Below are 23,329 nucleotides of genomic sequence, written 5' to 3' on the forward strand. Positions count from 1 at the left end.
GTAGCAGGTCCTCTCTCTACGGTCCCTGTGTGAGGGGGTATTAATACTATAATAACAGAGTAGCAGGTCCTCTCTCTATGGTCCCTGTGTGAGGGGGGTATTAATACTACAACAACAGAATAGCAGGTCCTCTCTCTACGGTCCCTGTGTGAGGGGGGTATTAATACTATAATAACAGAGTAGCAGGTCCTCTCTCTACGGTCCCTGTGTGAGGGGGGTTATAATACTATAATAACAGAGTAGCAGGTCCTCTCTCTACGGTCCCTGTGTGAGGGGGGTATTAATACTATAATAACAGAGTAGTAGGTCCTCTCTCTACGGTCCCTGTGTGAGGGGGGTTATAATACTATAATAACAGAGTAGCAGGTCCTCTCTCTACGGTCCCTGTGTGAGGGGGGTATTAATACTATAATAACAGCAGGTCCTCTCTCTACGGTCCCTGTGTGAGGGGGGTTATAATACTATAATAGTAGCAGGTCCTCTCTCTACGGTCCCTGTGTGAGGGGGGTTATAATACTATAATAACAGAGTAGCAGGTCCTCTCTCTACGGTCCCTGTGTGAGGGGGGTATTAATACTATAATAACAGAGCAGTAGGTCCTCTCTCTACGGTCCCTGTGTGAGGGGGGTATTAATACTATAATAGTAGCAGGTCCTCTCTCTACGGTCCCTGTGTGAGGGGGGTTATAATACTATAATAACAGAGTAGCAGGTCCTCTCTCTACGGTCCCTGTGTGAGGGGGGTTATAATACTATAATAACAGAGTAGCAGGTCCCCTCTCTACGGTCCCTGTGTGAGGGGGGTATTAATACTATAATAACAGCAGGTCCTCTCTCTACGGTCCCTGTGTGAGGGGGGTTATAATACTATAATAGTAGCAGGTCCTCTCTCTACGGTCCCTGTGTGAGGGGGGTTATAATACTATAATAACAGAGTAGCAGGTCCTCTCTCTACGGTCCCTGTGTGAGGGGGGTATTAATACTATAATAACAGCAGGTCCTCTCTCTACGGTCCCTGTGTGAGGGGGGTTATAATACTATAATAGTAGCAGGTCCTCTCTCTACGGTCCCTGTGTGAGGGGGGTTATAATACTATAATAACAGAGTAGCAGGTCCTCTCTCTACGGTCCCTGTGTGAGGGGGGTATTAATACTATAATAACAGAGTAGTAGGTCCTCTCTCTACGGTCCCTGTGTGAGGGGGGTATTAATACTATAATAGTAGCAGGTCCTCTCTCTACGGTCCCTGTGTGAGGGGGGTTATAATACTATAATAACAGAGTAGCAGGTCCTCTCTCTACGGTCCCTGTGTGAGGGGGGTATTAATACTATAATAACAGAGTAGCAGGTCCTCTCTCTACGGTCCCTGTGTGAGGGGGGTATTAATACTATAATAACAGAGTAGCAGGTCCTCTCTCTACGGTCCCGGTGTGAGGGGGGTTATAATACTATAATAACAGAGTAGCAGGTCCTCTCTCTACGGTCCCTGTGTGAGGGGGGTATTAATACTATAATAACAGAGTAGCAGGTCCTCTGTCTACGGTCCCTGTGTGAGGGGGGTTATAACACTATAATAACAGAGTAGCAGGTCCTCTCTCTACGGTCCCTGTGTGAGGGGGGTTATAATACTATAATAACAGAGTAGCAGGTCCTCTCTCTACGGTCCCTGTGTGAGGGGGGTTATAATACTATAATAACAGAGTAGCAGGTCCTCTCTCTACGGTCCCGGTGTGGGGGGGGGGGGGGGTTATAATACTATAATAACAGAGTAGCAGGTCCTCTCTCTACGGTCCATGTGTGAGGGGGGTTACAATACTATAATAACAGAGTAGCAGGTCCTCTCTCTACGGTCCCTGTGTGAGGGGGGTTATAATACTATAATAACAGAGTAGCAGGTCCTCTCTCTACGGTCCCTGTGTGAGGGGGGTATTAATACTATAATAACAGAGTAGCAGGTCCTCTCTCTACGGTCCCTGTGTGAGGGGGGTTATAACACTATAATAACAGAGTAGCAGGTCCTCTCTCTACGGTCCCTGTGTGAGGGGGGTTATAATACTATAATAACAGAGTAGCAGGTCCTCTCTCTACGGTCCCTGTGTGAGGGGGGTTATAATACTATAATAGTAACAGGTCCTCTCTCTACGGTCCCTGTGTGAGGGGGGTATTAATACTATAATAACAGAGTAGCAGGTCCTCTCTCTATGGTCCCTGTGTGAGGGGGGTATTAATACTACAACAACAGAATAGCAGGTCCTCTCTCTACGGTCCCTGTGTGAGGGGGGTATTAATACTATAATAACAGAGTAGCAGGTCCTCTCTCTACGGTCCCTGTGTGAGGGGGGTTATAATACTATAATAACAGAGTAGCAGGTCCTCTCTCTACGGTCCCTGTGTGAGGGGGGTTATAATACTATAATAACAGAGTAGCAGGTCCTCTCTCTACGGTCCATGTGTGAGGGGGGTTATAATACTATAATAACAGAGTAGCAGGTCCTCTCTCTACGGTCCCTGTGTGAGGGGGGTTATAATACTATAATAACAGAGTAGCAGGTCCTCTCTCTACGGTCCCTGTGTGAGGGGGGTATTAATACTATAATAACAGAGTAGCAGGTCCTCTCTCTACGGTCCCTGTGTGAGGGGGGTATTAATACTATAATAACAGAGTAGTAGGTCCTCTCTCTACGGTCCCTGTGTGAGGGGGGTTATAATACTATAATAACAGAGTAGCAGGTCCTCTCTCTACGGTCCCTGTGTGAGGGGGGTATTAATACTATAATAACAGCAGGTCCTCTCTCTACGGTCCCTGTGTGAGGGGGGTTATAATACTATAATAGTAGAAGGTCCTCTCTCTACGGTCCCTGTGTGAGGGGGGTTATAATACTATAATAACAGAGTAGCAGGTCCTCTCTCTACGGTCCCTGTGTGAGGGGGGTATTAATACTATAATAACAGAGTAGTAGGTCCTCTCTCTACGGTCCCTGTGTGAGGGGGGTATTAATACTATAATAGTAGCAGGTCCTCTCTCTACGGTCCCTGTGTGAGGGGGGTTATAATACTATAATAACAGAGTAGCAGGTCCTCTCTCTACGGTCCCTGTGTGAGGGGGGTTATAATACTATAATAACAGAGTAGCAGGTCCTCTCTCTACGGTCCCTGTGTGAGGGGGGTATTAATACTATAATAACAGCAGGTCCTCTCTCTACGGTCCCTGTGTGAGGGGGGTTATAATACTATAATAGTAGCAGGTCCTCTCTCTACGGTCCCTGTGTGAGGGGGGTTATAATACTATAATAACAGAGTAGCAGGTCCTCTCTCTACGGTCCCTGTGTGAGGGGGGTATTAATACTATAATAACAGAGTAGTAGGTCCTCTCTCTACGGTCCCTGTGTGAGGGGGGTATTAATACTATAATAGTAGCAGGTCCTCTCTCTACGGTCCCTGTGTGAGGGGGGTTATAATACTATAATAACAGAGTAGCAGGTCCTCTCTCTACGGTCCCTGTGTGAGGGGGGTATTAATACTATAATAACAGAGTAGCAGGTCCTCTCTCTACGGTCCCTGTGTGAGGGGGGTATTAATACTATAATAACAGAGTAGCAGGTCCTCTCTCTACGGTCCCTGTGTGAGGGGGGTATTAATACTATAATAACAGAGTAGTAGGTCCTCTCTCTACGGTCCCTGTGTGAGGGGGGTTATAATACTATAATAACAGAGTAGCAGGTCCTCTCTCTACGGTCCCTGTGTGAGGGGGGTTATAATACTATAATAACAGAGTAGCAGGTCCTCTCTCTACGGTCCCTGTGTGAGGGGGGTATTAATACTATAATAACAGAGTAGCAGGTCCTCTCTCTACGGTCCCTGTGTGAGGGGGGTTATAATACTATAATAACAGAGTAGCAGGTCCTCTCTCTACGGTCCCTGTGTGAGGGGGGTTATAATACTATAATAACAGAGTAGCAGGTCCTCTCTCTACGGTCCCTGTGTGAGGGGGGTTATAATACTATAATAACAGAGTAGCAGGTCCTCTCTCTACGGTCCCTGTGTGAGGGGGGTTATAATACTATAATAACAGAGTAGCAGGTCCTCTCTCTACGGTCCATGTGTGAGGGGGGTTACAATACTATAATAACAGAGTAGCAGGTCCTCTCTCTACGGTCCCTGTGTGAGGGGGGTTATAATACTATAATAACAGAGTAGCAGGTCCTCTCTCTACGTTCCCGGTGTGGGGGGGGTATTAATACTATAATAACAGAGTAGCAGGTCCTCTCTCTATGGTCCCTGTGTGAGGGGGGTATTAATACTACAACAACAGAATAGCAGGTCCTCTCTCTACGGTCCCTGTGTGAGGGGGGTATTAATACTATAATAACAGAGTAGCAGGTCCTCTCTCTACGGTCCCTGTGTGAGGGGGGTTATAATACTATAATAACAGAGTAGCAGGTCCTCTCTCTACGGTCCCTGTGTGAGGGGGGTTATAATACTATAATAACAGAGTAGCAGGTCCTCTCTCTACGGTCCATGTGTGAGGGGGGTTATAATACTATAATAACAGAGTAGCAGGTCCTCTCTCTACGGTCCCTGTGTGAGGGGGGTTATAATACTATAATAACAGAGTAGCAGGTCCTCTCTCTACGGTCCCTGTGTGATGGGGGTTATAATACTATAATAACAGAGTAGCAGGTCCTCTCTCTACGGTCCCTGTGTGAGGGGGGTATTAATACTATAATAACAGCAGGTCCTCTCTCTACGGTCCCTGTGTGAGGGGGGTTATAATACTATAATAGTAGCAGGTCCTCTCTCTACGGTCCCTGTGTTAGGGGGGTTATAATACTATAATAACAGAGTAGCAGGTCCTCTCTCTACGGTCCCTGTGTGAGGGGGGTATTAATACTATAATAACAGAGTAGTAGGTCCTCTCTCTACGGTCCCTGTGTGAGGGGGGTATTAATACTATAATAGTAGCAGGTCCTCTCTCTACGGTCCCTGTGTGAGGGGGGTTATAATACTATAATAACAGAGTAGCAGGTCCTCTCTCTACGGTCCCTGTGTGAGGGGGGTATTAATACTATAATAACAGAGTAGCAGGTCCTCTCTCTACGGTCCCTGTGTGAGGGGGGTATTAATACAATAATAACAGAGTAGCAGGTCCTCTCTCTACGGTCCCTGTGTGAGGGGGGTATTAATACTATAATAACAGAGTAGCAGGTCCTCTCTCTACGGTCCCTGTGTGAGGGGGGTTATAATACTATAATAACAGAGTAGCAGGTCCTCTCTCTACGGTCCCTGTGTGAGGGGGGTTATAATACTATAATAACAGAGTAGCAGGTCCTCTCTCTACGGTCCCTGTGTGAGGGGGGTATTAATACTATAATAACAGAGTAGCAGGTCCTCTCTCTACGGTCCCTGTGTGAGGGGGGTTATAATACTATAATAACAGAGTAGCAGGTCCTCTCTCTACGGTCCCTGTGTGAGGGGGGTTATAATACTATAATAACAGAGTAGCAGGTCCTCTCTCTACGGTCCCTGTGTGAGGGGGGTTATAATACTATAATAACAGAGTAGCAGGTCCTCTCTCTACGGTCCCTGTGTGAGGGGGGTTATAATACTATAATAACAGAGTAGCAGGTCCTCTCTCTACGGTCCATGTGTGAGGGGGGTTACAATACTATAATAACAGAGTAGCAGGTCCTCTCTCTACGGTCCCTGTGTGAGGGGGGTTATAATACTATAATAACAGAGTAGCAGGTCCTCTCTCTACGGTCCCGGTGTGGGGGGGGTATTAATACTATAATAACAGAGTAGCAGGTCCTCTCTCTATGGTCCCTGTGTGAGGGGGGTATTAATACTACAACAACAGAATAGCAGGTCCTCTCTCTACGGTCCCTGTGTGAGGGGGGTATTAATACTATAATAACAGAGTAGCAGGTCCTCTCTCTACGGTCCCTGTGTGAGGGGGGTTATAATACTATAATAACAGAGTAGCAGGTCCTCTCTCTACGGTCCCTGTGTGAGGGGGGTTATAATACTATAATAACAGAGTAGCAGGTCCTCTCTCTACGGTCCATGTGTGAGGGGGGTTATAATACTATAATAACAGAGTAGCAGGTCCTCTCTCTACGGTCCCTGTGTGAGGGGGGTTATAATACTATAATAACAGAGTAGCAGGTCCTCTCTCTACGGTCCCTGTGTGAGGGGGGTATTAATACTATAATAACAGAGTAGCAGGTCCTCTCTCTACGGTCCCTGTGTGAGGGGGGTATTAATACTATAATAACAGAGTAGTAGGTCCTCTCTCTACGGTCCCTGTGTGAGGGGGGTTATAATACTATAATAACAGAGTAGCAGGTCCTCTCTCTACGGTCCCTGTGTGAGGGGGGTATTAATACTATAATAACAGCAGGTCCTCTCTCTACGGTCCCTGTGTGAGGGGGGTTATAATACTATAATAGTAGCAGGTCCTCTCTCTACGGTCCCTGTGTGAGGGGGGTTATAATACTATAATAACAGAGTAGCAGGTCCTCTCTCTACGGTCCCTGTGTGAGGGGGGTATTAATACTATAATAACAGAGTAGTAGGTCCTCTCTCTACGGTCCCTGTGTGAGGGGGGTATTAATACTATAATAGTAGCAGGTCCTCTCTCTACGGTCCCTGTGTGAGGGGGGTTATAATACTATAATAACAGAGTAGCAGGTCCTCTCTCTACGGTCCCTGTGTGAGGGGGGTTATAATACTATAATAACAGAGTAGCAGGTCCTCTCTCTACGGTCCCTGTGTGAGGGGGGTATTAATACTATAATAACAGCAGGTCCTCTCTCTACGGTCCCTGTGTGAGGGGGGTTATAATACTATAATAGTAGCAGGTCCTCTCTCTACGGTCCCTGTGTGAGGGGGGTTATAATACTATAATAACAGAGTAGCAGGTCCTCTCTCTACGGTCCCTGTGTGAGGGGGGTATTAATACTATAATAACAGAGTAGTAGGTCCTCTCTCTACGGTCCCTGTGTGAGGGGGGTATTAATACTATAATAGTAGCAGGTCCTCTCTCTACGGTCCCTGTGTGAGGGGGGTTATAATACTATAATAACAGAGTAGCAGGTCCTCTCTTTATGGTCCCTGTGTGAGGGGGGTATTAATACTATAATAACAGAGTAGCAGGTCCTCTCTCTACGGTCCCTGTGTGAGGGGGGTATTAATACTATAATAACAGAGTAGCAGGTCCTCTCTCTACGGTCCCTGTGTGAGGGGGGTATTAATACTATAATAACAGAGTAGCAGGTCCTCTCTCTACGGTCCCTGTGTGAGGGGGGTTATAATACTATAATAACAGAGTAGCAGGTCCTCTCTCTACGGTCCCTGTGTGAGGGGGGTTATAATACTATAATAACAGAGAAGCAGGTCCTCTCTCTACGGTCCCTGTGTGAGGGGGGTATTAATACTATAATAACAGAGTAGCAGGTCCTCTCTCTACGGTCCCTGTGTGAGGGGGGTTATAATACTATAATAACAGAGTAGCAGGTCCTCTCTCTACGGTCCCTGTGTGAGGGGGGTTATAATACTATAATAACAGAGTAGCAGGTCCTCTCTCTACGGTCCCTGTGTGAGGGGGGTTATAATACTATAATAACAGAGTAGCAGGTCCTCTCTCTACGGTCCCTGTCTGAGGGGGGTTATAATACTATAATAACAGAGTAGCAGGTCCTCTCTCTACGGTCCATGTGTGAGGGGGGTTATAATACTATAATAACAGAGTAGCAGGTCCTCTCTCTACGGTCCCTGTGTGAGGGGGGTTATAATACTATAATAGTAGCAGGTCCTCTCTCTACGGTCCATGTGTGAGGGGGGTTATAATACTATAATAACAGAGTAGCAGGTCCTCTCTCTACGGTCCCTGTGTGAGGGGGGTTATAATACTATAATAACAGAGTAGCAGGTCCTCTCTCTACGGTCCCTGTGTGAGGGGGGTTATAATACTATAATAACAGAGTAGCAGGTCCTCTCTCTACGGTCCCTGTGTGAGGGGGGTTATAATACTATAATAACAGAGTAGCAGGTCCTCTCTCTACGGTCCCTGTGTGAGGGGGGTTATAATACTATAATAACAGAGTAGCAGGTCCTCTCTCTACGGTCCCTGTGTGAGGGGGGTATTAATACTATAATAACAGAGTAGCAGGTCCTCTCTCTACGGTCCCTGTGTGAGGGGGGTTATAATACTATAATAACAGAGTAGCAGGTCCTCTCTCTACGGTCCCTGTGTGAGGGGGGTTATAATACTATAATAACAGAGTAGCAGGTCCTCTCTCTACGGTCCCTGTGTGAGGGGGGTATTAATACTATAATAACAGAGTAGCAGGTCCTCTCTCTACGGTCCCTGTGTGAGGGGGGTATTAATACTATAATAACAGAGTAGCAGGTCCTCTCTCTACGGTCCCTGTGTGAGGGGGGTTATAATACTATAATAACAGAGTAGCAGGTCCTCTCTCTACGGTCCCTGTGTGAGGGGGGTTATAATACTATAATAACAGAGTAGCAGGTCCTCTCTCTACGGTCCCTGTGTGAGGGGGGTATTAATACTATAATAACAGAGTAGCAGGTCCTCTCTCTACGGTCCCTGTGTGAGGGGGGTATTAATACTATAATAACAGAGTAGCAGGTCCTCTCTCTACGGTCCCTGTGTGAGGGGGGTTATAATACTATAATAACAGCAGAGTAACTAATTGTCACACATTTAAAAACGAACAAAACATTGGTCTTCAATCAAAAACCTAAATGCAAGATTTGTTTTGACTATAAAACGGCCAGATGTCCACATCAACACTCTGGTTTTCCAGCTCTGCGTGAAGGAGTTTTTATAGTGGTGGGACGATGTCATTCAAATAATGACGGCCGTAACGTTACATGTCACAACCAATCAAATATACTCTTTAAAAACGAATTTTAATGAGTTTTAAACACACTGGGACCCCCCCAGCTGAGGCCGTCTGTGAGGTTGTAGTGTGATGCTTCGGTAAAAGGGGAATCAGATGATTCTTTCCTCAGTGTGGATCTGTCACTGTCGGACATAAACCATGAATAAATCAAACATTTATGAAGCAGTATACCTGTTTTTTACTACTCACTGTGTGGCCTGAGGTCGTAGTGGGACGCTGCCAGAAAGAGGTCTGTTCTACAACTCAGCTTCTTCCTCAGTCCTGCAGACCCTGATCACTCACTGTGTGGCCTGAGGTCGTAGTGGGACGCTGCCAGAAAGAGGTCTGTTCTACAACTCAGCTTCTTCCTCAGTCCTGCAGACCCTCATCACTCACTGTGTGGCCTGAAGTCGTAGTGGGACGCTGGCCGGAAAGAGATCTGTTCTACAACTCAGCTTCTTCCTCAGTCCTGCAGACCCTCATCACTCACTGTGTGGCCTGAGGTCGTAGTGGGACGCTGCCAGAAAGAGATCTGTTCTACAACTCAGCTTCTTCCTCAGTCCTGCAGACCCTCATCACTCACTGTGTGGCCTGAGGTCGTAGTGGGACGCTGCCAGAAAGAGGTCTGTTCTACAACTCAGCTTCTTCCTCAGTCCTGCAGACCCTCATCACTCACTGTGTGGCCTGAGGTCGTAGTGGGACGCTGCCAGAAAGAGGTCTGTTCTACAACTCAGCTTCTTCCTCAGTCCTGCAGACCCTCATCACTCACTGTGTGGCCTGAGGTCGTAGTGGGACGCTGCCAGAAAGAGGTCTGTTCTACAACTCAGCTTCTTCCTCAGTCCTGCAGACCCTCATCACTCACTGTGTGGCCTGAGGTCGTAGTGGGACGCTGCCAGAAAGAGGTCTGTTCTACAACTCAGCTTCTTCCTCAGTCCTGCAGACCCTGATCACTCACTGTGTGGCCTGAGGTCGTAGTGGGACGCTGCCAGAAAGAGATCTGTTCTACAACTCAGCTTCTTCCTCAGTCCTGCAGACCCTCATCACTCACTGTGTGGCCTGAGGTCGTAGTGGGACGCTGGCCGGAAAGAGGTCTGTTCTACAACTCAGCTTCTTCCTCAGTCCTGCAGACCCTCATCACTCACTGTGTGGCCTGAGGTCGTAGTGGGACGCTGCCAGAAAGAGATCTGTTCTACAACTCAGCTTCTTCCTCAGTCCTGCAGACCCTGATCACTCACTGTGTGGCCTGAGGTCGTAGTGGGACGCTGCCGGAAAGAGGTCTGTTCTACAACTCAGCTTCTTCCTCAGTCCTGCAGACCCTCATCACTCACTGTGTGGCCTGAGGTCGTAGTGGGACGCTGCCAGAAAGAGATCTGTTCTACAACTCAGCTTCTTCCTCAGTCCTGCAGACCCTCATCACTCACTGTGTGGCCTGAGGTCGTAGTGGGACGCTGCCAGAAAGAGGTCTGTTCTACAACTCAGCTTCTTCCTCAGTCCTGCAGACCCTCATCACTCACTGTGTGGCCTGAGGTCGTAGTGGGACGCTGCCAGAAAGAGATCTGTTCTACAACTCAGCTTCTTCCTCAGTCCTGCAGACCCTCATCACTCACTGTGTGGCCTGAGGTCGTAGTGGGACGCTGCCGGAAAGAGATCTGTTCTACAACTCAGCTTCTTCCTCAGTCCTGCAGACCCTCATCACTCACTGTGTGGCCTGAGGTCGTAGTGGGACGCTGCCAGAAAGAGATCTGTTCTACAACTCAGCTTCTTCCTCAGTCCTGCAGACCCTGATCACTCACTGTGTGGCCTGAGGTCGTAGTGGGACGCTGGCCGGAAAGAGATCTGTTCTACAACTCAGCTTCTTCCTCAGTCCTGCAGACCCTCATCACTCACTGTGTGGCCTGAGGTCGTAGTGGGACGCTGCCAGAAAGAGATCTGTTCTACAACTCAGCTTCTTCCTCAGTCCTGCAGACCCTCATCACTCACTGTAAAGTAGACCTCTTCTCTCCTCTCCACAGCTACAGACCCTCATCACTCACTGTAAAGTAGACCTCTCCTCTCCTCTCCACAGCTACAGCCCCTCATCACTCACTGTAAAGTAGACCTCTCCTCTCCACAGCTACAGACCCTCATCACTCACTGTAAAGTAGACCTCTCCTCTCCACAGCTACAGACCCTCATCACTCACTGTAAAGTAGACCTCTCCTCTCCTCTCCACAGCTACAGACCCTCATCACTCACTGTAAAGTAGACCTCTCCTCTCCACAGCTACAGACCCTCATCACTCACTGTAAAGTAGACCTCACCTCTCCACAGCTACAGCCCCTCATCACTCACTGTAAAGTAGACCTCTCCTCTCCACAGCTACAGACCCTCATCACTCACTGTAAAGTAGACCTCACCTCTCCACAGCTACAGACCCTCACCACTCACTGTAAAGTAGACCTCTCCTCTCCACAGCTACAGACCCTCATCACTCACTGTAAAGTAGACATCTCCTCTCCACAGCTACAGACCCTCATCACTCACTGTAAAGTAGACCTCACCTCTCCACAGCTACTGACCCTCATCACTAACTGAAAAGTAGACCTCACCTCTCCACAGCTACAGACCCTCATCACTCACTGTAAAGTAGAACTCTCTTCTCCACAGCTACAGACTCTCATCACTCACTGTAAAGTAGACCTCACCTCTCCACAGCTACAGCCCCTCATCACTCACTGTAAAGTAGACCTCTCCTCTCCTTTCCACAGCTACAGACCCTCATCACTCACTGTAAAGTAGACCTCTCCTCTCCTCTCCACAGCTACAGACCCTCATCACTCACTGTAAAGTAGACCTCTCCTCTCCACAGCTACAGACCCTCATAACTCACTGTAAAGCAGACCTATCCTCTCCTCTCCACAGCTACAGACCCTCATCACTCACTGTAAAGTAGTCCTCACTTCTCCACAACTACAGACCCTCATCACTCACTGTAAAGTAGACCTCTCCTCTCCACAGCTACATACCCTCATCACTCACTGTAAAGCAGACCTCTCCTCTCCACAACTACATACCCTCATCACTCACTGTAAAGTAGACCTCTCTTCTCCACAGCTACAGACCCTCATCACTCAATGTAAAGTAGACCTCTCTTCTCCACAGCTACAGACCCTCATCACTCACTGTAAAGCAGACCTCTCCTCTCCTCTCCACAGCTACATACCCTCATCACTCACTGTAAAGCAGACCTCTCCTCTCCACAACTACAGACCCTCATCACTCACTGTAAAGTAGACCTCTCTTCTCCACAGTTACAGACCCTCATCACTCACTGTAAAGTAGACCTCTCTTCTCCACAGCTACAGACCCTCATCACTCACTGTAAAGCAGACCTCTCCTCTCCTCTCCACAGCTACAGACCCTCATCACTCACTGTAAAGTAGACCTCTCTTCTCCACAACTACAGACCCTCATCACTCACTGTAAAGTAGACCTCTCTTCTCCACAACTACAGACCCTCATCACCCACTGTTAAGCAGACCTCTCCTCTCCTCTCCACAGCTACAAACCCTCATCACTCACTGTAAAGTAGACCTCTCCTCTCCTCTCCACAGCTACAGACCCTCATCACTCACTGTAAAGCAGACCTCTCCTCTCCTCTCCACAGCTACAGACCCTCATCATTCACTGTAAAGCAGACCTCTCCTCTCCTCTCCACAGCTACATACCCTCATCACTCACTGTAAAGCAGACCTCTCCTCTCCACAACTACAGACCCTCATCACTCACTGTAAAGTAGACCTCTCTTCTCCACAGCTACAGACCCTCATCACTCACTGTAAAGCAGACCTCTCCTCTCCTCTCCACAGCTACAGACCCTCATCACTCACTGTAAAGTAGACCTCTCTTCTCCACAACTACAGACCCTCATCACTCACTGTAAAGTAGACCTCTCTTCTCCACAGCTACAGACCCTCATCACTCACTGTAAAGTAGACCTCTCTTCTCCACAACTACAGACCCTCATCACCCACTGTTAAGCAGACCTCTCCTCTCCTCTCCACAGCTACAAACCCTCATCACTCACTGTAAAGTAGACCTCTCCCCTCCTCTCCACAGCTACAGACCCTCATCACTCACTGTAAAGCAGACCTCTCCTCTCCTCTCCACAGCTACAGACCCTCATCATTCACCGTAAAGCAGACCTCTCCTCTCCTCTCCACAATTACAGACCCTCATCACTCACTGTAAAGTAGACCTCTCCTCTCCACAGCTACAGACCCTCATCATTCACTGTAAAGCAGACCTCTCCTCTCCTCTCCACAGCTACAGAACCTCATCATTCATTGTAAGGCGGACTGTTACTTCCATCAGCTGTATTTGGGTTTGAGCTAGTCAGCAAGTTTCCATTTCCCTCTCTGTCTTGTGCAATGTACACACACACATGCACACCAGTGGAGGCTCCTCCTCAGAGGAAGGGGAGGACCATCCTCATCCGTGAATAATGTTAAACATTTAAAACGTTATCCTTTTTAAATGAAACTACTAAATATTTTCAAGTCACCAAATAATTGATTAAAACACTTTTTTTCAATGAAGGTCTACAGTAGCCTCAACAGCACTCTGTAGCATAGCACCATGGTGTAGCTGGAGGACTACTTGCTTCTGTCCTCCTCTGGGTACATTGACTTCAATACAAAACCTAGGAGGCTCTTGGTTCTCACCCCCTTCCATAGAATTACACAGTAATTATGACAACTTCCGGAGGACATCCTCTAACCTATCAGAGCTCTTGCAGCATGAACTGACATGTTTTCCACCCAATCAAAAGGATCAGAGAATGAATAAACTGCATTGCATCAGATGTGGTGAGTAGTTGACTCAAAGAGAGAGAAAGACATTAGTTTAACCATTTTGAACAAATAAATGGCTTTCTCAAATTAAGGAAAAGCAATTTCACTTACTTAGCTAGCAAATGTAGCTAGTTAGTTTAGCTTACTCAAACACCCTGCTCAAACAGAGGGATGCTATGTTAGCTAGCTGGCTATAACAGAGGGATGCTATGTTAGCTAGCTGGCTATAACAGAGGGATGCTATGTTAGCTAGCTGGCTATAACAGAGGGATGCTATGTTAGCTAGCTGTCTATAACAGAGGGATGCTATGTTAGCTAGCTGGCTATAACAGAGGGATGCTATGTTAGCTAGCTGTCTATAACAGAGGGATGCTATGTTGGCTAGCTGGTGTAACTGCTTACTGACTATACACTAACGTTACTGCAGGGTTTACTAGCGTGTTAGTTATATTAGTTATGTTGACTAGGACGTTACTTTAGCTAATATGGTGACAATGATGTAGGCTGTGTGTAGCGGTTATGATAGGTTTTTTATCGTCTGGTCGCATACAGCTGATGTGTGGTGCATTGAAGTCCACAAGCAAAGGGAAAAGGTGAGAGGAGGAGAGCGCATAGATGGGAGAAGGAATACAACGTGGCTGCTATGAAAGTGAACCGTATTTACGTGCGATCAGAGGCATATTCATTCCGCCGAATCTGTTGAAAAACCTTTTTTTTAAACGGAATTAAACAGGGATAAACATACCTGAATTTGTCCAATGGAAACTCTCGTTTGCAACTGTTGGACTAATGATGACACCCGAGATCAGCTAGATGTGGGGGAAGAATGTTCAAGGAGGTATTGAATGTGTCTGTCACTGTCTGTCACTCAACCTGAGCACCTACGTTGTAAACTGTGTGTGTCAGTGGAGGTTGGTGGCGTTCATGATGAGGAAGGACAATATTTGTGTGTGTGTGTGTATATATGTGTGTGTATATACGTGTGTTTGTGTATATATGTGTGTGTATATATTTGTGTGTGTGTGTGTGTGTGTGTGTGTGTGTGTGTGTGTGTGTGTGTGTGTGTGTGCGTGCGCGCGGCTATACTGGTTATACTGGCTATACTGGTTGTGGACTGTTTAAATAGTTGATGAATGATGTCATTGATTCTACCCATTCTGGCGTTCCTATTGGACGGTGGTTCCTACTGTCTCAGTGAAACATAGAGCCTGTTCCAACGTGGTCCACTGAATGTGTCACTACCGATGCTGACAGTTCAGTAAATCACTTTGGATAAAAAAAAAAAGGTTAAACGAATACATCGTTACATGATGTGTATTTAGCTCATATAAACGCGTACTGTATAACCAATGTACGCACTGACTCATCGTGCTGTAAGTCACTTTGCATAGAAGCATCTGCTAATTTAGACATATTATTAGTTAGGGCTATGTAGCTAACTCATATAAACTAAATACATCTGCTAATTTAGACATATTATTAGTTAGGGATATGTAGCTAACTCATATAAACTAAATACATCTGCTAATTTAGACATATTATTAGTTAGGGCTATGTAGCTAACTCATATTAACAATATACATCTGCTAATTTAGACATATTATTAGTTAGGGCTATGTAGCTAACTCATATAAACTAAATACATCTGCTAATTTAGACATATTATTAGTTAGGGCTATGTAGCTAACTCATATTAACAAAATACATCTGCTAATTTAGACATAGTATTAGTTAGGGCTATGTAGCTAACTCATATAAACTAAATACATCTGCTAATTTAGACATATTATTAGTTAGGGCTATGTAGCTAACTCATATAAACTAAATACATCTGCTAATTTAGACATATTATTAGTTAGGGCTATGTAGCTAACTCATATTAACAAAATTAATCTGCTAATTTAGACATATTATTAGTTAGGGCTATGTAGCTAACTCATATAAACTAAATACATCTGCTAATTTAGACATATTATTAGTTAGGGCTATGTAGCTAACTCATATTAACTAAATACATTGTAGGTGTTGTCGTGTTGAATGCTTCGGGAACTGGGGAAACTCTGACATTTTCCCCGACTTGGAAATGCGTTGTAGAAAGAGGAGCACGGAGTTTCCCCACTTGAAAAGTATCCAAGGCAACCAAAAGGAATCTCAATAGTGTCGTTGTAAATGTTGCCAGTTCCGTCTGTTTGGACAAAAGCATCTGCTAAATGACCATATTATTATTATCATGTAGGGTCTCCACTTACGTTGGAGTCCAGCAGATCGATGCTGTCCAGGCTCTTGCTCCTGTGGATACGCCCTTTGATCTTGCGTAGCGACGGCTGGGCCTGATGTATGCTGCTCACAGACGATGATGCAGAGATCAAGCCGCTCCCGTGTCCTAGCCCGTGTCCTTGACCTTGACCTTGACCCCGGCTGGCTCTGCCGTGTGGGAGGTTGCCGGGGTGGAGGAGGCTGGGGTGAATCCTGAGGGTCGGAGAGAGAGAAAAAACAAACATCGCATCAGAGGATCATCAGACGGAACGCACTCAGAGAATAGATTTAGAGTATGTCCCTTTAAGGACAAATCGGTCGCAGCAAAATTACAAACAATTAACAGTGGACATGTGCTTTGCCTCTTGGGTAATTGTATGAACCAAAGTATTAGAAGCACTGTGTCTTATTGTATGAACCCATGAAGATGGCCCTGATGGACTAATCTAATGGATATCATGAGGCCCGGACACTGATTAAACTAGTCATTGTCTAAAAAGCACTTTTCATGGAGATGTCCAAACCGGCCCTATTATCAGACCCACAATGCACCACTCAGTACATCTCAGTACCCAGCTAGCACCTAACGTTCTGAAAACCATATGTTTTTGTTTTTTTTTGTTGGAAATTTCAGTACGTCAGCGTAACGTTTTTATGCAGGTTTCCTCGTGGTTCTATTTTAAAGTTCTCAGAACATTAAGAACACGTTCCATTAGTAACGTTTAAAGAACATTCTAAGAACGTTATTTAAAAACAAACAATTCTGTTCTCAGCATCAACAAAACTCTCTCTATCCTCTATCTTGTTAAGTGTGTTCAGGTGTGTTGACCGCGCCCACTAATTGGCCACACCTGATCTTAACGAGTGCTATTTAAATAGACTAATATGAATAGGTTTTTGGTATTTTTCTTAAAACTGCACTGTTGGTTAAGGGCTTGTAAGTAAGCATTTCACTGTATGGTCTACCCTTGTTGTATTCGGGGCACGTGACAAATAACATTTGATTTGATTTGATTTGAAGGTTGTATGCAAAATAACCACAGGATGACCACGTGTTCACCAAGCTCTAAGAAACTTATGGTTCTGAGAACGTTATGTGCTAGCTGGGTAAAAAAAAAACACAGACAGACACAAATAGACCATAATAAGCCTAAAGACGAACAGACACAGTGAATGAAGGGGGAACCAAACAGGATGGTCGTGCTTCATGTTTGTTTCTATAAAGGCCACAGTTCCCTGTTGAATTACATGGCATTTAATGCAGATATGCATAATAGGATTGAATTAGTGTTGAATGCCACCCCGGCCCTGTAAGAGATGGACTTCTGGCTTGTGTGTGTGTGTGTGTGTGTGTGTGTGTGTGTGTGTGTGTGTGTGTGTGTGTGTGTGTGTGTGTGTGTGTGTGTGTGTGTGTGTGTGTGTGTGTGTGTGTGTGAGTGAGTGAGCCCTGAGACAGGCCCTGTAGTAAGGAGAGGCAGTTAAACTCAGTAACTGTGTGGAAAGTTACACCAGGCAACACTGAGTAAACTATCAGTGATCTGTCATTTTCAATGAAAGAGGAGACACGAGGTCTCTGGAGACCAGAGACCAGGCAACCACAGTATGTCTAACTGTCGGAGACCAGAGACCAGGCAACCACAGTATGTCTAACTGTCAGAGACCAGAGACCAGGCAACCACAGTCTAACTGTCAGAGACCAGACACCAGGCAACCACAGTTTAACTGTCAGAGACCAGAGACCAGGCAACTACAGTTTAACTGTCAGAGACCAGAGACCAGGCAACCACAGTTTAACTGTCAGAGACCAGAGACCAGGCAACCACAGTATGTCTAACTGTCAGAGACCAGAGACCAGGCAACCACAGTATGTCTAACTGTCAGAGACCAGAGACCAGGCAACCACAGTTTAACTGTCAGAGACCAGAGACCAGGCAACCACAGTATGTCTAACTGTCAGAGACCAGAGACCAGGCAACCACAGTCTAACTGTCAGAGACCAGAGACCAGGCAACCACAGTTTAACTGTCAGAGACCAGAGACCAGGCAACCACAGTCTAACTGTCAGAGACCAGACACCAGGCAACCACAGTTTAACTGTCAGAGACCAGAGACCAGGCAACCACAGTTTAACTGTCAGAGACCAGAGACCAGGCAACCACAGTCTAACTGTCAGAGACCAGACACCAGGCAACCACAGTTTAACTGTCAGAGACCAGAGACCAGGCAACCACAGTTTAACTGTCAGAGACCAGAGACCAGGCAACCACAGTCTAACTGTCAGAGACCAGAGACCAGGCAACCACAGTATGTCTAACTGTTGGAGACCAGAGACCAGGCAACCACAGTTTAACTGTCAGAGACCAGAGACCAGGCAACCACAGTATGTCTAACTGTTGGAGACCAGAGACCAGGCAACCACAGTTTAACTGTCGGAGACCAGGCAACCACAGTATGTCTAACTGTTGGAGACCAGAGACCAGGCAACCACAGTTTAACTGTCGGAGACCAGAGACCAGGCAACCACAGTATGTCTAACTGTCGGAGACCAGAGACCAGGCAACCACAGTATGTCTAACTGTCGGAGACCAGAGACCAGGCAACCACAGTATGTCTAACTGTTGGTGACCAGAGACCAGGCAACCACAGTTTAACTGTCAGAGACCAGAGACCAGGCAACCACAGTCTAACTGTCAGAGACCAGACACCAGGCAACCACAGTTTAACTGTCAGAGACCAGAGACCAGGCAACCACAGTATGTCTAACTGTCAGAGACCAGAGACCAGGCAACCACAGTTTAACTGTCAGAGACCAGAGACCAGGCAACCACAGTTTAACTGTCAGAGACCAGAGACTAGGCAACCACAGTATGTATAACTGTTGGAGACCAGAGACCAGGCAACCACAGTATGTCTAACTGTCGGAGACCAGAGACCAGGCAACCACAGCATGTCTAACTGTCGGAGACCAGAGACCAGGCAACCACAGTATGTCTAACTGTCGGAGACCAGAGACCAGGCAACCACAGCATGTCTAACTGTCGGAGACCAGAGACCAGGCAACCACAGTATGTCTAACTGTCGGAGACCAGAGACCAGGCAACCACAGCATGTCTAACTGTTGGAGACCATAGACCAGGCAACCACAGTATGTCTAACTGATGGAGACCAGAGACCAGGCAACCACAGTTTAACTGTCGGAGACCAGAGACCAGGCAACCACAGTATGTCTAACTGTTGGTGACCAGAGACCAGGCAACCACAGTATGACTAACTGTCAGAGACCAGAGACAAGGCAACCACAGTTTAACTGTCAGAGACCAGAGACCAGGCAACCACAGTATGTCTAACTGTCGGAGACCAGAGACCAGGCAACCACAGTCTAACTGTCAGAGACCAGACACCAGGCAACCACAGTTTAACTGTCAGAGACCAGAGACCAGGCAACCACAGTATGTCTAACTGTCAGAGACCAGAGACCAGGCAACCACAGTATGTATAACTGTTGGAGACCAGAGACCAGGCAACCACAGTATGTCTAACTGTTGGAGACCAGAGACCAGGCAACCACAGTATGTCTAACTGTCGGAGACCAGAGACCAGGCAACCACAGTATGTCTAACTGTCAGAGACCAGAGACTAGGCAACCACAGTATGTCTAACTGTCAGAGACCAGAGACCAGGCAACCACAGTATGTCTAACTGTTGGAGACCAGAGACCAGGCAACCACAGTATGTCTAACTGTCAGAGACCAGAGACCAGGCAACCACAGTTTAACTGTCAGAGACCAGAGACCAGGCAACCACAGTATGTCTAACTGTCAGAGACCAGAGACCAGGCAACCACAGTTTAACTGTCGGAGACCAGAGACCAGGCAACCACAGTATGTCTAACTGTCAGAGACCAGAGACCAGGCAACCACAGTATGTCTAAATGTTGGAGACCAGAGACCAGGCAACCACAGTTTAACTGTCAGAGACCAGAGACCAGGCAACCACAGTCTAACTGTCAGAGACCAGACACCAGCCAACCACAGTTTAACTGTCAGAGACCAGAGACCAGGCAACCACAGTATGTCTAACTGTTGGAGACCAGAGACCAGGCAACCACAGTATGTCTAACTGTCGGAGACCAGAGACCAGAAAACCACAGTATGTCTAACTGTTGGAGACCAGAGACCAGGCAACCACAGTATGTCTAACTGATGGAGACCAGAGACCAGGCAACCACAGTTTAACTGTCGGAGACCAGAGACTAGGCAACCACAGTATGTCTAACTGTTGGTGACCAGAGACCAGGCAACCACAGTATGACTAACTGTCAGAGACCAGAGACAAGGCAACCACAGTTTAACTGTCAGAGACCAGAGACCAGGCAACCACAGTATGTCTAACTGTCGGAGACCAGAGACCAGGCAACCACAGTATGTCTAACTGTCAGAGACCAGAGACCAGTTAACCACAGTCTAACTGTCAGAGACCAGACACCAGGCAACCACAGTTTAACTGTCAGAGACCAGAGACCAGGCAACCACAGTATGTCTAACTGTCAGAGACCAGAGACCAGGCAACCACAGTATGTCTAACTGTCGGAGACCAGAGACCAGTCAACCACAGTATGTCTAACTGTCAGAGACCAGAGACTAGGCAACCACAGTATGTCTAAATATCAGAGACCAGAGACCAGGCAACCACAGTATGTCTAACTGTTGGAGACCAGAGACCAGGCAACCACAGTATGTCTAACTGTCAGAGACCAGAGACCAGGCAACCACAGTTTAACTGTCAGAGACCAGAGACCAGGCAACCACAGTTTAACTGTCGGAGACCAGAGACCAGGCAACCACAGTATGTCTAACTGTCAGAGACCAGAGACCAGGCAACCACAGTATGTCTAACTGTTGGAGACCAGAGACCAGGCAACCACAGTTTAACTGTCAGAGACCAGAGACCAGGCAACCACAGTATGTCTAACTGCAAGAGACCAGACCAGGCAACCACAGTATGTCTAACTGTCAGAGACCAGAGACCAGGCAACCACAGTATGTCTAACTGTTGTTGACCAGAGAACAGGCAACTACAGTTTAACTGTCAGAGACCAGAGACCAGGCAACCACAGTATGTCTAACTGTCAGAGACCAGAGACAAGGCAACCACAGTTTAACTGTCAGAGACCAGAGACCAGGCAACCACAGTTTAACTGTCAGAGACCAGAGACCAGGCAACCACAGTATGTCTAACTGTCAGAGACCAGAGACCAGGCAACCACAGTATGTCTAACTATCAGAGACCAGAGACCAGGCAACCACAGTATGTCTAACTGTCAGAGACCAGAGACCAGGCAACCACAGTCTAACTGTCAGACACCAGAGACCAGGCAACCACAGTATGTCTAACTGTCGGAGACCAGAGACCAGGCAACCACAGTATGTCTAACTGTTGGTGACCAGAGACCAGGCAACCAAAGTTTAACTGTCAGAGACCAGAGACCAGGCAACCACAGTCTAACTGTCAGAGACCAGACACCAGGCAACCACAGTTTAACTGTCAGAGACCAGAGACCAGGCAACCACAGTATGTCTAACTGTCAGAGACCAGAGACCAGGCAACCACAGTATGTCTAACTGTCGGAGACCAGAGACCAGGCAACCACAGTATGTCTAACTGTCAGAGACCAGAGACTAGGCAACCACAGTATGTCTAAATATCAGAGACCAGAGACCAGGCAACCACAGTATGTCTAACTGTTGGAGACCAGAGACCAGGCAACCACAGTATGTCTAACTGTCAGAGACCAGAGACCAGGCAACCACAGTTTAACTGTCAGAGACCAGAGACCAGGCAACCACAGTTTAACTGTCGGAGACCAGAGACCAGGCAACCACAGTATGTCTAACTGTCAGAGACCAGAGACCAGGCAACCACAGTATGTCTAACTGTTGGAGACCAGAGACCAGGCAACCACAGTTTAACTGTCAGAGACCAGAGACCAGGCAACCACAGTATGTCTAACTGCAAGAGACCAGACCAGGCAACCACAGTATGTCTAACTGTCAGAGACCAGAGACCAGGCAACCACAGTATGTCTAACTGTTGTTGAACAGAGAACAGGCAACTACAGTTTAACTGTCAGAGACCAGAGACCAGGCAACCACAGTATGTCTAACTGTCAGAGACCAGAGACAAGGCAACCACAGTTTAACTGTCAGAGACCAGAGACCAGGCAACCACAGTTTAACTGTCAGAGACCAGAGACCAGGCAACCACAGTATGTCTAACTGTCAGAGACCAGAGACCAGGCAACCACAGTATGTCTAACTATCAGAGACCAGAGACCAGGCAACCACAGTATGTCTAACTGTCAGAGACCAGAGACCAGGCAACCACAGTCTAACTGTCAGACACCAGAGACCAGGCAACCACAGTATGTCTAACTGTCGGAGACCAGAGACCAGGCAACCACAGTATGTCTAACTGTTGGTGACCAGAGACCAGGCAACCAAAGTTTAACTGTCAGAGACCAGAGACCAGGCAACCACAGTCTAACTGTCAGAGACCAGACACCAGGCAACCACAGTTTAACTGTCAGAGACCAGAGACCAGGCAACCACAGTATGTCTAACTGTCAGAGACCAGAGACCAGGCAACCACAGTATGTCTAACTGTCGGAGACCAGAGACCAGGCAACCACAGTATGTCTAACTGTTGGAGACCAGAGACCAGGCAACCACAGTATGTCTAACTGTCAGAGACCAGAGACCAGGCAACCACAGTTTAACTGTCAGAGACCAGAGACCAGGCAACCACAGTTTAACTGTCGGAGACCAGAGACCAGGCAACCACAGTATGTCTAACTGTCAGAGACCAGAGACCAGTTAACCACAGTCTAACTGTCAGAGACCAGACACCAGGCAACCACAGTTTAACTGTCAGAGACCAGAGACCAGGCAACCACAGTATGTCTAACTGTCAGAGACCAGAGACCAGGCAACCACAGTATGTCTAACTGACAGAGACCAGAGATCAGGCAACCTCAGTATGTCTAACTGTTGTTAACCAGAGACCAAGCAACTACAGTTTAACTGTCAGAGACCAGAGACCAGGCAACCACAGTATGTCTAACTGTCAGAGACCAGAGACCAGGCAACCACAGTTTAACTGTCAGAGACCAGAGACCAGGCAACCACAGTTTACCTGTCAGAGACCAGAGACCAGGCAACCACAGTATGTCTAACTGTCAGAGACCAGAGACCAGGCAACCACAGTATGTCTAACTGTCAGAGACCAGAGACCAGGCAACCACAGTCTAACTGTCAGAGACCAGAGACCAGGCAACCACA

General features: G+C 47.1%; 1 protein-coding gene across 7 annotated transcripts in view; it reads right to left on the reverse strand.

The window, feature by feature from the left end:
- Window positions 1-23,329, reverse strand: part of tjp1b (tight junction protein 1b) — a 281,606-nt gene that overhangs the window by 195,320 nt on the left and 62,957 nt on the right. For all 7 annotated transcript variants that reach the window (XM_036960733.1, XM_036960722.1, XM_036960745.1 and 4 more), the window contains exon 2: window positions 15,986-16,205. In XM_036960733.1, coding sequence (XP_036816628.1) covers window positions 15,986-16,205 — 220 coding nt within the window. The remainder of the gene's footprint in view (window positions 1-15,985; window positions 16,206-23,329) is intronic.

Source organism: Oncorhynchus mykiss, chromosome 2, assembly GCF_013265735.2.
Source record: "Oncorhynchus mykiss isolate Arlee chromosome 2, USDA_OmykA_1.1, whole genome shotgun sequence".
Taxonomy (NCBI): domain Eukaryota; kingdom Metazoa; phylum Chordata; class Actinopteri; order Salmoniformes; family Salmonidae; genus Oncorhynchus; species Oncorhynchus mykiss.